This window comes from Oncorhynchus kisutch, linkage group LG9, assembly GCF_002021735.2.
Source record: "Oncorhynchus kisutch isolate 150728-3 linkage group LG9, Okis_V2, whole genome shotgun sequence".
Lineage (NCBI taxonomy): Eukaryota > Metazoa > Chordata > Actinopteri > Salmoniformes > Salmonidae > Oncorhynchus > Oncorhynchus kisutch.
Window position 1 is genome coordinate 35,128,633 of NC_034182.2, and position 14,607 is coordinate 35,143,239.

The 14,607-nt window shown below is 44.7% G+C and overlaps 1 protein-coding gene across 8 annotated transcripts; it reads right to left on the reverse strand.

The window, feature by feature from the left end:
• Window positions 1-4,775: 4,775 nt before the first annotated feature.
• Window positions 4,776-13,781, reverse strand: LOC109897105 (RNA-binding protein 4.1). Of its 8 annotated transcripts, XR_004211069.1 has the most exons (6): window positions 13,654-13,779; window positions 12,483-12,918; window positions 9,067-9,205; window positions 7,897-8,321; window positions 6,193-7,039; window positions 4,776-5,937 (listed from the first exon to the last, which is right to left on the reverse strand). XR_004211069.1 is itself a non-coding variant. In XM_031832484.1 (4 exons), the coding sequence occupies exon 4, from the start codon at window positions 8,306-8,308 to the stop codon at window positions 7,832-7,834; it is 477 nt and encodes a 158-aa protein (XP_031688344.1). In that variant the 5' UTR covers window positions 8,309-8,321; window positions 9,067-9,205; window positions 12,483-12,918; window positions 13,654-13,781; the 3' UTR covers window positions 4,776-7,831. The 8 variants fall into 8 exon arrangements, 7 of the variants coding, with proteins under 7 accessions (XP_031688344.1, XP_020347235.1, XP_020347238.1 ...); XM_031832484.1 differs by having other exon boundaries at window positions 4,776-8,321; window positions 13,654-13,781; XM_020491646.2 differs by lacking the exons at window positions 7,897-8,321; window positions 9,067-9,205 and having other exon boundaries at window positions 13,654-13,780.
• Between the last annotated feature and the right edge of the window lie 826 nt (window positions 13,782-14,607).

The window sequence follows — 14,607 nt, forward strand, 5'->3', positions numbered from 1 at the left end:
AGTAGAAACCAAAGGGGGAGTCTATATACAATGTGTGCAAAAGGCATGAGGTAGGCAAATAATTACAATTTTGCAGATTAACACTGGAGTGATGAATGATCAGATGGTCATGTACAGGTAGAGATATTGGTGTGCAAAAGAGCAGAAAAGTAAATAAATAAAAACAGTATGGGGATGAGGTAGGTAAAAAAGGGTGGGCTATTTACCAATAGACTATGTACAGCTGCAGCGATCGGTTAGCTGCTCAGATAGCTGATGTTTGAAGTTGGTGAGGGAGATAAAAGTCTCCAACTTCAGCGAATTTTGCAATTCGTTCCAGTCACAGGCAGCAGAGTACTGGAACGAAAGGCGGCCAAATGAGGTGTTGGCTTTAGGGATGATCAGTGAGATACACCTGCTGGAGCGCGTGCTACGGATGGGTGTTGCCATCGTGACCAGTGAGCTGAGATAAGGCGGAGCTTTACCTAGCATGGACTTGTAGATGACCTGGAGCCAGTGGGTCTGGCGACAAATATGTAGCGAGGGCCAGCCGACTAGAGCATACAAGTTGCAGTGGTGGGTGGTATAAGGTGCTTTAGTGACGAAACGGATGGCACTGTGATAGACTGCATCCAGTTTGCTGAGTAGAGTGTTGGAAGCCATTTTGTAGATGACATCGCCGAAGTCGAGGATCGGTAGGATAGTCAGTTTTACTAGGGTAAGCTTGGCGGCGTGAGTGAAGGAGGCTTTGTTGCGGAATAGAAAGCCGACTCTTGATTTGATTTTCGATTGGAGATGTTTGACATGAGTCTGGAAGGAGAGTTTGCAGTCTAGCCAGACACCTAGGTACTTATAGACGTCCACATATTCTAGGTCGGAACCATCCAGGGTGGTGATGCTAGTCGGGCATGCGGGTGCAGGCAGCGACCGGTTGAAAAGCATGCATTTGGTTTTACTAGCGTTTAAGAGCAGTTGGAGGCCACGGAAGGAGTGTTGTATGGCATTGAAGCTTGTTTGGAGGTTAGATAGCACAGTGTCCAAAGACACCTAGAATTTCTAAGCATACAGCTGGAGGCAGGGCTTTCTCAAATAGAGCTCCATTTTTATGGAATGGTCTGTCTACCCATGTGAGAGACGCAGACTCGGTCTAAACCTTTAAGTCTTTACTAAATTCACAGACAACACAAAGATTCCTTGATGCCCTTCCAGACTCCCTCTGCCTACCCAAGGACATCAGAAGACAAAAATCAGTTAACCACCTAACTGAGGAACTCAATTTAACCATGCGCAATACCCTAGATGCAGTTGCACCCCTAAAAACTAAAAACATTTCTCATAAGAAACTAGCTCCCTGGTATACAGAAAATACCCGAGCTCTGAAGCAAGCTTTCAGAAAATTGTCTTCCGGCTAGTCTTCCGACTAGCTTGGAAAGACGGTACCACGCAGTATCGAAGAGCCCTCACTGCTGCTCGATCATCCTATTTTTCCAACTTAATTGAGGAAAATAAGAACAATCCGAAATGTCTTTTTGATACTGTCGCAAAGCTAACTAAAAAGCAGCATTCCCCAAGTGAGGATGGCTTACACTTCTGCAGTCATAAATTCCTGAACTTCTTTGAGGAAAAGATCATGATTATTAGAAAGCAAATCACGGACTCTTTAAATCTGCGTATTCTTTAAATCTGCGTATTCCTTCAAAGCTCAGTTGTCCTGAGTCTGCACAACTCTGACAGGACATAGGATCAAGAGAGACACTCAAGTGTTTTAGTACTAAATCTCTTGACACAATTATGAAAATAATCATGGCCTCTAAACCTTCAAGCTGCATACTAGACCCTATTCCAACTAAACTACTGAAAGAGCTGCTTCCTGTGCTTGGCCCTCCTATGTTGAACATAATAAACGGCTCTCTATCCACCGGATGTGTACCAAACTCACTAAAAGTGGCAGTAATAAAGCCTCTCTTGAAAAAGCCAAACCTTAACCCAGAAAATATAAAAAACTATCAGCCTATATCGAATCTTCCATTCCTGTCAAAAATTTTAGAAAAAGCTGTTGCGCAGCAACTCACTGCCTTCCTTAAGACAAACAATGTATACTAAATGCTTCAGTCTGGTTTTAGACCCCATCATAGCACTGAGAGTGCACTTGTGAAGGTGGTAAATTACCTTTTAATGGCGTCAGAGCGAGGCTGTGCATCTGTCCTCATGCTCCTAGACCTTAGTGCTGCTTTTGATACCATCGATCACCACATTCTTTTGGAGAGACTAGAAAGCCAAATTGGTCTACACGGACATGTTCTGGCCTGGTTTAGATCTTATCTGTCGGAAAGATATCAGTTTGTCTCTGTGAATGGTTTGTCCAAGGTTCCATTTTAGGACCACTATTGTTTTCACAATATATTTTACCTCTTGGGGATGTCATTCGAAAACATAATGTTAACTTTCACTGCTATGCGGATGACACACAGCTGTACATTTCAATGAAACATGGTGAAGCCCCAAAATTGCCCTCGCTTGAAGCCTGTGTTTCAGACATAAGTGGATGGCTGCAAACTTTCTACTTTTAAACTCGGACAAAACAGATGCTTGTTCTAGGTCCCAAGAAACATTGAGATCTTCTGTTGAGTCTGACAATTAATCTTAATGGTTGTACAGTCGTCTCAAATAAAACTGTGAAAGACCTCGGGGTTACTCTGGACCCTGATCTCTCTTTTGACGAACATATCAAGACTGTTTCAAGGACCGCTTTTTTCCATCTACGTAACATTGCAAAAATCAGAAACTTTCTGTCCAAAAATGATGCAGAAAAATTCATCCATGCTTTTGTTACTTCTAGGTTAGACTACTGCAATGCTCTACTTTCAAGCTACCTGGATAAAGCACTAAATAAACTTCTGTTAGTGCTAAATACGGCTGCTAGAATCCTGCCTAGAACCAAAAAATGTGATCATATTACTCCAGTGCTAGCCTCCCTATACTGGCTTCCTGTTAAGGCAACGTCTGATTTCAAGGTTTTACTGCTAACCTTCAAAGCATTACATGGGCTTGCTCCTACCTATGTCTCTGATTTGGTCCTGCCGTACATACCTACACGTACGCTACGGTCACAAGACACAGGCCTCCTAATTGTCCCTAGAATTTCTAAGCATACAGCTGGAGGAAGGGCTTTCTCAAATAGAGCTCCATTTTTATGGAATGGTCTGTCTACCCATGTGAGAGACGCAGACTCGGTCTAAACCTTTAAGTCTTTACTGAAGACTCATCTCTTCAGTCGGTCATATGATTGAGTGTAGTCTGGCCCAGGAGTGTGAAGGTCAACTGAAAAGCACTGGAGCAACAAACCGCCCTTGCTGTCTCTGCCTGGCCGGTTCCCCTCTTTCCACTGGGATTATCTGCCTCTAACCCTATTACAGGGGCTGAGTCACTGGCTTACTGGTGCTCTTTCATGCCGTCCCTAGGAGGGTTGAGTCACTGATGTGTTCTTCCTGTCTGGGTTGGAGCCCCCCATTGGGTTGTGCCGTGGCGGAGATCTTTGTGGGCTATACTCGACCTTGTCTCAGGATGGTAAGTTGGTGGTTGAAGATATCCCTGTAGTGGTGTGGGGGCTGTGCTTTGGCAAAGTGGGTGGGGTTATATCCTTCCTGTTTGGCCCTGTCCGGGGGTGTCATCGGATGGGGCCACAGTGTCTCCTGACCCCTCCTGTCTAAGCCTCCAGTATTTATGCTGCAGTAGTTTATGTGTCAGGGGGCTAGGGTCAGTTTGTTATATCTGGAGTACTTCTCCGGTCTTATCCAGTGTCCTGTGTGAATTTAAGTATGCTCTCTCTAATTCTCTCTTCCTCTTCTTCTCTCTATCGGAGGACCTGAGCCCTAGGACCATGCCTCAGGACTACCTGGCATGATGACTCCTAGCTGTCCCCAGTGTACCTGGCCGTGCTGCTGCTCCAGTTTCAACTGTTCTGCCTGTGGCTATGAAATCCTGACCTGTTCACCGGACGTGCTACCTGTCCCAGACCTGCTGTTTTCAACTCTCTAGAGACAGCAGGAGTGGTAGAGATACTCATAATGATCAGCTATGAAAAGCCAACTGACATTTACTCCTGGGGTGCTGACTTGTTGTACGTTTGACAACTGCTGTGATTATTATTATTTCACCATGCTGGTAATTTATGAACATTTGAACATCTTGGCCATGTTCTGTTATATTCTCCACCCGGCACAGCCAGAAGAGGACTGGCCACCCCTCATAGCCTGGTTCCTCTCTAGGTTTCTTCCTAGGTTTTGGCCTTTCTAGGGAGTTTTTCCTAGACACTGTGCTTCTACACCTGCATTGCTTACGGTTTGGGGTTTTTGGCTGGGTTTCTTTACAGCACTTATATCAGCTGATATCAGCTGATGTACAAAGGGCTTTATAAATACATTTGATTTCAAGGAGCCTCTGAGGTTAGTGGCATACGGCCAATATACCACGGCTAAGGGCTATATCCAGGCACTTCGCGTTGCGTTGTGTGTAACAGCCCTTATCAGTGGTGTATTGACCATATCCCACACCTTCTTGTGCCTTATTGCTTAATTAACCACCTATAAGGTGTGCTAACTAGTGTACAGGACAAAATTACCAATATAATGCATGAGTAACTGAGGAGCAATAAAATAAAATGTGAGCAGTTGTGTTCATTCTGCTGCTGACATTCTCGGGGGAAAACAACTACCTTCCAAGCTCACCTACTACCGTCCAAAAGAAGAATGGGTGGTGGACAAAACATGGTAAGAAATCATGAATCAAAAGACCAATAACTTTTCAGACAGTGACTTTATTGAGAAAGAGATGGACAGAAATATTTCTCATATCATCATTCAGGACAAATGGTGACAAATCCACTTCTAAAATACTGATTTTGTCAAGATGGAATGGGTTCATGGGGCCGTCCCATGGTGACGTATAAGCCTACAGAACAGTTTAGAAATGTTCTAATACTGGGGCCTCCCGGGTGGCGCAGCTCCTCAGTTACTGTGCCACCAGAGACTCTGGGTTCGCGCCCAGGCTGTCGCAGCCGGCCGCGACCGGGAGGTCCGTGTGGCAACGCACGATTGGCCTAGCGTCGTCCGGGTTTGGCTGGTAGGGATTTCCTTGTCTCACTGCGCACCAGCGACTCCTGTAGCGGGCCGGGCGCAGTGCACGCTAACCAAGGTCGCCAGGTGTTTCCTCCGACACATTGGTGCGGCTGACTTCTGGACTGGATGGCACTGTGTTAAGAAGCAGTGCGGCTTGGTTGGGTTGTGTTTCTCCTGAGCCCGTACGGGAGTTGTTGCGATGAGACATTATAGTTACTAACAATTGGATACCATGAAATTGGGGAGAAAAGGGGGGGGTAAAAAAAAAAAAAAACTCTAAAACTAAGAATCTATTCAAAGTGTAATATTTAATTCACACATAATTTGAATAATACTGTAACATTTGAAGCGAATGATTTTTTGATACTGGTGCAATTCAGCCAAAATGTGGGATTTGGTCATTTGGCCCCTACCTCAGGTGTATAGTAGAATTAGATAGGTATTGTGAATGAGTGTAAATAATACACATGTATTTCGATGGTTTTAAAATTAATTAGAACATAATTAGCAAATGATTGCATTCATCACAATGCATACAACTGCTACCTGGAGTCAACTGCATTGGATGATTCAACTGGTGCTACTTTTCGCATAACTGCAGGACTCACATTCAAATCAAAACAACTTATTTTTGTAAAAAAAACAAAAAAACTTTATGTCCATTATGCTTTTAGTGGGGAAGTACAAACGTTACTAAGCGATCAGTTGACACACGAGACAGATATCGAACAGAGAAGCTAAATGTCTGCACTTTCACAGTCCCACGATTGCGGGCCATAACCGAAATGCATCGTGAGTCGAAACAAAGATAATCTCGTGCTCGGGTTGACCGTCGCGATACCTGAAAAAAGAGCATACCAAATAGTAACATGGTCACCCACAAGATGCATTCTAAGTTCTACGGCACGCATTCTCTTCTATTTGATCAACAAGCTTGATGGGCATCAGTCTTATCAATCTACGTCAAGACAGAAAACCTGACGTTTTCTAGGACGTTACCTAGGAAATAAACTATCAAAACACCCAGTGTTTACATTAATACTAGTTCCCTGGGAACTTAATCACGCTAACCTATGAAAGCTAAATCAGGTCTCACCTGGACAGGAGGAAGAAAGGTTAGTAAGCATATCGCGCCCGCTCGGCGTAGGGGTCCCGCGGGATGTCGTAAGCCGATCTTCTGGGGAGGGAGGGCACTGGGGAGAGGCGCGCGCGCTCGTACGCCTCGGTAGGTATTCGCCGGAATGGGCTCCGGTCGCGGGAGTAGGATGAGGAGAGGGGGGCTGGTGGAGAAGGGAGAGGACAGCGCTCGTATAGGTCGGGGCTAGAGGGAGGCAGGCGCTCCCTCATTATGGCCAAGGAGGAAGGGAACGGTGGGCTGGGCAAAGGAACAGACCGGCGCTCTTCGAAATAACTGGCTCCATACGGGCGAGCCCGGTACTTCTCGTAGAAGTCCACGGCACCATATGGATCACGGTCCTCATACGATGACCGGCGCACAGGGTAGGCTGGGACCACGCCGTGGCTCCAGCTGCTGCCTCCGTACGCTGCCTCACTGGCATACACCCGTGCCATGCTATGTTCGACGGCGCTCATTCCGAAACCCGGCGGAAGCCCGTAACTCAATGTGCTTTCATAGCCTGCGCCCCTGCCATACCCGGGCACACCGCCAAAGCTGTGCGCGGGAGAATAGCTTCCACTGTAAACTGGATCACTGCCACTGTAACCTGGAACGCCGACATTCAAGCCCCGGTGATAACCGCAGCCACCGCCGAACCTAGGGTCAGAGCTTGGCTCGGCACCCTCTCTGTAGTTGCCCGAAGTGTCGAGCGGGCACTCTTTGGACCAGTGGCCTTCCTGCCCGCACCGATAACAACCTGTCCTCTCTCCCATCCCCGGCGTAGTACGCAGGCGGCTAGTCGAAAGCTTCACGCTCATCAGTTTGCCTTAAAAAAGAAAAACGCAAGAGTTTACCACGATACAACAAACTGTTCCATCTATGCACATGCTCTAAGGAATCAGATAAAAGCCAGACATGAATTAGAACACCACCCTCATAACATTCATCTTGGAACTCCTCTGAAAGTGAACTCCGACAATTGTTCCACGTTCTAGGCATATGAATAAGTTACCTTCTTATTTATCACCACTCATCAATATTTGAATTATAAATCCTAAAACCAGGTCTCAAGCATGGATTACACTCGAGTCCCATGCGATTTCCACAGAGTTGGGTATGGCTGTCTTTTCCTGTTACGCTCCTTGCCTATGGAATAGGCTGCAGACTAAACTTAAACGTGAGACTCATTTAACATATTTATTGGAGCATTTTTATTTTTGTATTGCTTGTAACGGTTTCGGGTAATGCAAGTTCTTGTGCTGTTAGTAGAATAACCTGTGTAAATGAAACCTGTTGCTGTATTTGTAATTTTTGTATCATCTGTGATCATTTTGTTTGCCTTGTGTAGTTGTTTTTATCATTGTACCTAAACTGTATGTGTAAACATGTATACGTAGGGCCCAGCTGTAAAAGAGACCGTGGTCTCAGTCTGTGTTCCCAGTTGAAATAAAGGTATAATAATGCAGGCAAAGCTAGAGTCCACACGCTGGCCTGAAGTTGGGGGAAATGTGGACGTGTTGGATGTATTTTGAGACAGTGCTTGACTGTCCCTTACTCTTTCACCACTTACATTTATCCATGAGTTACCCACCAGTTTTGTTAGTGAATAGAACTCATTCTAATTACCAGGGGGATACCTACACCACACCGGCAACTGACCAACCAAGCCCTGTGTGAGTTCACCTTGGAAGGCTGTGTTGTCCAGCCCACTGATGGCCTCCATGGCATCCTCCATACGCTCCAAGTGGACAAAGGCGTAGTCCTTCACTATGTCACACTCCACCACAGGGCCGTACTCCTCAAACTTGGCCCGCATCTCTTGGTTGGTGCAGCTGCTGTTGATATTGCCCACGTGCAGCTTGGTGGTGGCTTTGGGTCTGCCGCGGCTCATCTCCACATTCATCTGCTCCCCATTGAGCTCATAGTGGTGGAGGTTCTTGATGGCCTCCTCCGCTTCAGCTTTATCCTTCATGTGCACAAACCCAAAGTTCTTGACGATGTCACACTCAGAGACCTTTCCATACTGGGAGAAGAGGGAGCGCAGCTCCTCTGCCATGGTGTCTGGAGACAAGTTCCCAATGAAGATCTTCACCATGGTGATGATCCCACTTTAGTATATGAACAATGGAAGAGGATTAGACATAGGAAATCATTTTATATTTAAAATTTTTTTTGCCTCAGGGAGTCTTATGAACTTAAAAGTATATTGAGTAACCTATTAAAATATCAAATGTTTGATCAATAACGCTAGTGTCTTAGGACTCTCTGTATGCATCGTCGTCGGCATGTGTTTTGTCCTAATAATATATATATATATATTATCCCAGCCCCGAATGAGTTTTTTCTTAGGTAGGGCCGTCGATGTAAATACAAATGTGTTCTTCACAGACATGCCTAATAAAATAAAAATGCACTGTGCGGTGTAAGCGGTTGCACTGGGTCATAAGTAGGAGGACCAGTTATTAACCAATCACAATGCTGTTTTTGCAACAGAGGTTATGCTTAACTGAACAAACTGTACATTGCCCATTCATTCAGCTCGCGAACCAACATTAACAATTTCAGCGACCAGCATATTTTTGCACGTGTACTCGTTTGGAACGTGCATGAGAACTAGCGACACTACTGCAGACAAGCTAGTAATTGCCTTTTGTGGCAACGCTAGCAAGTTGTGTCGTCTCTGTCTGCATGCACAACGAGCATGCTACGCTAACAATAGATCCGAAACGCGTTGCATGACGGTCATAGGATTTTACATAGTTGTATTTAATATTTGTGCTGGTTGCAACGGCAATGCCTAACATAAAATAAATGGATAGCTAGCTAGATTAAATGTTCTATGTTCCTTCGTACCTTTCACGATGGACTCACTGGGTTGATGCCACCAGTTTCCGAAGGGCTGAAATGGCTCCTCTCTGCCGGCGTTTGCTACCTACGGCATCTCTATCCAGCCCCCCACAAGGCAAAACCAGATCGGGTTTCAAAATCAGACCTGTTGATTGGCCGAATGGACAATTACTTTAATTTTCTTGATTTAGTACCCATCATCAGGTTTTAATAAGTATCATCTGAAAAGTATTGTCAATGCATTATCAAGTATAGATGTGGGAAAAAGTCTCAAGAGAGGATAAATACAAATAGGATTCTCACCAAAATACATTTTGGTTTATTAAAAAATAAAATGCATAAAACGTACACGCTTTGACTGTAGGAAATATACAAACTACAACAATTCCCATAAGAACTGAGCAGACAGACGCTCTGTTTAGACAGGACGCCCAATTCTGATATTTTTTCCACAAATTTGTCTTTTGACCAATCACAGATCTTTTCGTTTATCAGAATAGGGCTGCCCATCTCAACGCAGACTAAGGCACCCCAAGAAAGTGATCAGACTAGAGCCTATTATATCTCAATGGTAAGGTCATGTAAGTAAGCATTTCACCGTAAGGTCTACACTTGTTGTATTCGGCGCACGTGACAAAGTTTGATTTGATAGCAATGCCAGTTATGCTCATGTTATTTACTGTATTCAACATGTTTATGTCTAGAAATAAATATTACATTAATAGAGGCCAATTTTGGATTTTTAAAGCTTGGGTTGTTAGAAACAATATTTAGAGTTTTGAAACAAGCCTCTTAAATCTGAATTTCAGACTGGACCATCCTAATCATGCAAAAATAGTTACTCTTGGAAGTGTATTAAGCATGCACTGTTCCAATGGGTACCAACCGATTGCTTATTTTTGGTTAGGAAACGCACATACTGTTTTTAACCTTGCAAATACACCCAAAATAATTCTAAAGCTGGAATGTTGTCTTGGGATGATGACAATGTTGTGACAGCAGATATTAACCAAAGAATGATCGAGGCCTCTAGTGGCCAAAAGCTGTACTGGCATGGGCAGCACCAGAGGGCATCCACCATTTTAATATAGACAACAGGGTGGGACTTCCAACTTCATTGGTTGATCCCTCCTGGTGACCCCGCTGGGAGTCGTGTCCAACCAGGTCATCAGGAGGGAACAGCCAATTGTTAAGAGAATCGACTACCTCAAAATGGAGGTCTCAATGGCGCTACCCACGCAGCCACAAATGCTATAATGGCACAGATGCAAAGATGAGTCCTCTATCTCAATGATATTAACTCAAGATAGCCTAAGCAGTAGGACAACAGGATCTCTTCTACACTTAGAACATACCCCTTTAACAAAATGAAAGCGTTCTAAAATCCAGTGGATGAATTTCAGATTGTTCTGGGGAATATTCATACCAACCTACTCTTAGGGGGGAGGGGATTTAAGGGGGGGGTTTAAATAAGGAAAAAAATGTTAAATGACTACTGAGCAATACATGGAATTAAGTTAAATTAATAGTTGAACAAACCAATTAAATGAAAACGAGATATTTCTCAAAAAGGATAAATATTTCTCTAAACTACGGTCACCTCAATCCGACAAATAAAAAATGTGGCAAATTCAGAGGCCAATTTGCTTTGACGATATTAAATCACAAGGGGGAGAGGAAAAAACACGTTTAAAATCCCCCCACAAAAAACATGACCCACACAAACTAACAAAGCGATTTGAAAGCCGGTATAATTAAGCTAGTATTAACATCAAACTGTAGAAATGCCACACTGGTGGTTTTCGATAGCAAACAGGCTCTGTAACTGACAACTAAAATAAAGGAAGAATGTGGAGTGGTGTGGACTGATTGGTTAGTTGAGAGGATTATTCGTCTGCCGGCACCGGTGCCAGGAAGATGCACACGCCAATTTCCGTCCGCGTCACCACATTCCGAGTCGCGAAAGGTTTGTTTGCGGCACAGCTCGATGGAACCATGCAGCTGGGAGGAGGAATGGTAGCAAAGGAAAAGTCCGGCATTTCATACACACCTAGAAAAAGAGCAGAGCATTCGCTTTGAGAAATGGGATGGTGTCTCCCGGTTTAAAAAGCACTGTGTGTGGAGCCTTAGTTCTTGTTCTTCATTGAAGAAATATAAAGATGAACACGAGTCTACAGTATCCCAGTCCCCACTGTAACATCAAGTACCTGTTTTACAATAAATGGAACGCACCATTCCAGAACACACTCACCCACAGGAATGGGTTAGTATTCCTAGTTGGTTGGCTCACCTTGGCAGTGTGTGGCTCAGTAAGCATAGCGTGCCCGATCGGTGTAGGGGTCCCTGGCCCGCGGGACGGCATACGAAGAGCTTCTGGAGGACGACACCGGGGACAGCCGCGAGCGCTCGTAACCATAGCTGTCAGAGGCGACGGCCACTCGTCTGATCGGGCTGCGGTCTCGCAAGTAGTACGAGGCGGCCGTCGAGGGTGGTAGCGGGCGGCGCTCGTACGGGTCGATACTAGAGGAGAGCCTTGAGAGGGAGGAAGAGGGGGGAGGGGGAGGTGGGATATAGCCGAGGCGGCGCTCTTCAAAATAGCTTGAGCCGTATGGCCGTGCTCTGTACTTCTCGTAATAGTCAACGCTGCTGTAGTGGTCTCGCTCGTAGGCCGATGCCCTCTCAGGATAGGAGCTCGGAAGCCTGCCACTGTACCGATCCCTGGCATCTGCGCTGTACTCCCGAGCAGAGCCATAGCTAGGCCTACGGCTCAGAGGGGGAGGCCCCCCCAGGTAACTGGACGCTCTGCTATACCCTAGCCCGCCCATGTAGTCGGATGCCGCAGCCCTGGGGGGCATCCCGTAGCCACTAGGGTATCCACCGCCACCCCTGCCGAAACCCCGTGGGAAGCCCCTGCCGCGGCCCCTCATTGGGCCACCCCCGGGTCGGTCATCGCGGTCACTGTAGCTACCGCCATTCTGACCACCGTTAGGGCAGTCTTTCGACCAGTGACCCTGTTTCCCACAGACATAGCAGCCGGTTTGAGCTCCCATTCCCGGGACCGTGCGCAGGCGACTGGTGGACAGTTGTACGCTCATCAGCTTGCCTTTTGAGGAGAGAGAAGAGACGCATGAGACGGTAGACTTCTGACACGCTCCACTGCTTCTTAACGACTAAAGTTATTTTCTTATTGCAAATACTTATATATTAGCATCAATTGGTTCACCTGCACTGTTACGTTGAAACCGAATAAAAGAACCACGGAAAAGACTCAACCTTATTGCCGTTACTTATTAATTGACCTCAGAATTAAACCAAAATGCTATTCAGCATCACGTTACGATCTTTATGCCATCTAAAAAGGAAGTGTATTCTGTAACTACGGAGAGCACAGACTATCTGCTCTCTTCTGCCTGCGGGTTCACCTTGGAAGGCTGTGTTGTCCAGCCCACTGATGGCCTCCATGGCATCATCCACAGACTCCATGTGGACAAAGGCGTAGTCCTTCACTATGTCAGCCTCAACCACAGGGCCGTAAGCCTCAAACTTGGTCTTCAGCTCCTCATTGGTGCAACCCTCTGGGATGTTACTGACATGCAGCTTGGTGGTTGACTTTGGTCTGCCGCGGCTCATCTCTACGTTCATCTGAGCCCCGTTAAGCTCATAGTGGTGGAGGTTCTTGATGGCCTCCTCTGCTTCGGCTTTGTCCTTCATGTGCACAAAGCCAAAGTTCTTGACAATATCACACTCAGAGATCTTTCCATACTCGGAGAAGAGAGTGCGTAGCTCTTCCTGCGTGGTGCCGGAGGCAAGATTGCCAATGAAGATTTTCACCATATTCAAATCAGAATGTTGTTATTCCTGGAAGGGGAGACAAGCAGTTTGTTTACCAAGTATATATAAAATATTTTTAGATTTCATTAAAGAACCACATGTAGACTTAGCTTTGCAAGACAGACAACTTTCAAAAGTAGTATGATATTATTATAAGCGTTCTTTAATACGGCAAGAGAATAATACGTCAGCAAGTTATCGGACGTAACATTAGCTAGTTAGCTAACGTCACTTCCGCAGCTAGCTGACCAGGCCAACTAGCAAACAGTTGTTTAACATTGATGACTTGCCATTTAATCATTCATGGCTAGCTATCAAGATTATATATAAATATTCATCTAGCTTCAGAGGTTGCATCTAAAGTTGAATTTACCCCACTTCAGCCAGCTATCGTTGGTTAGTTTGCTATGCTCAAAGCTAACTGTTTTAACTACAATTTAAATATATATATTTAGCTAAATCATGTGATTGAAAACTGGCTAACATTGGGCGATAGTCTGAAACCTCCAACTGCTATTCAAATGGTGCTGATAACCTAGCCAGCTAAGTTAGTTTGGTAGCCATTTGCGTTAGTATGCTAACGTTACCGCTGATACTACAGTAGTTTTAGGAAGAAACGTTTGCACGGTATCGTGCTAGCGTACCTAACTCGTTCCTACTTTTGGTCAAACAAACACGCCATGATAATATCGTACATAATACCTTACTCCAAACACGAACAACTTGTTAAATAAAATTAACCAAAAATTGAAATGTCCTCACCTGAACTATGAATTCAGCCGCCAATGAATGACTTCTGAAATGGCGTCGTGATGATTTTTCACCTTCTTCTTCTGTGGAATTATGGCGGTCCGCAAACATACCTTAGCACCAAAGACATAACAATGAGACAGATATTTCACCGGATGTATAAATCTCAAGCATCCGCTCGGTTTTTCCATTCACAACCACTTCTAAATTTGGTAGTGAGAATATGAGACGAGATGGATTTTTACCGATATTCTGCAAATGTTCTCATCGATGAAACATTTGATCACAATACAGTTTTCTGTTGCCAAAACTATATCTGTGGACTATGTTTTGTAGACTTTACCCTTTGCCAAAGTTTTTTTTTTTAATTGCGTGGTTTAGATGTATGCTAAAACGCGCCAACTATCTTATAGTAATGGTGAAATGGTAACGGTATCTTTGTGTAACTCTAGTAAGGTTCTTCTTCTTTGATGTTTAACTTCGGTTGGCATCCAATACATATTGCATTACCGCCACATACTAGATTGGAGTACAACTCTCCTATGCTTCCCTTGAAAAAATAAACAAATACCCTACCATCTAACGCTACACTCACAAAATAAAAAGAACACTCACCTACTCCACAATGTAAATCTATTTAGTCCTACCTCATGCCAACAACCTGAAAGGATGGGACATCACCACTTAACACACCCTGTAACTCTTCTGACGTCAAGTCTCATTCACTCAAATACAGTTGAAGTTGGAAATTTACATACACTTGGGATGGAGTCATTAAAACTCGTTTTTCAACCACTCCAAAAATGTCTTGCTAACAAATTATAGGACATGTACATTATGCGGTTAGGACATGTACATTATGCATGACACAAATAATTTTTTCAACATTTGTTTACAGACAGATTATTTCACTTATAATTCACAATATCCCAATTCCCGTGGGTCAGAAGTTTACATACACTAAAT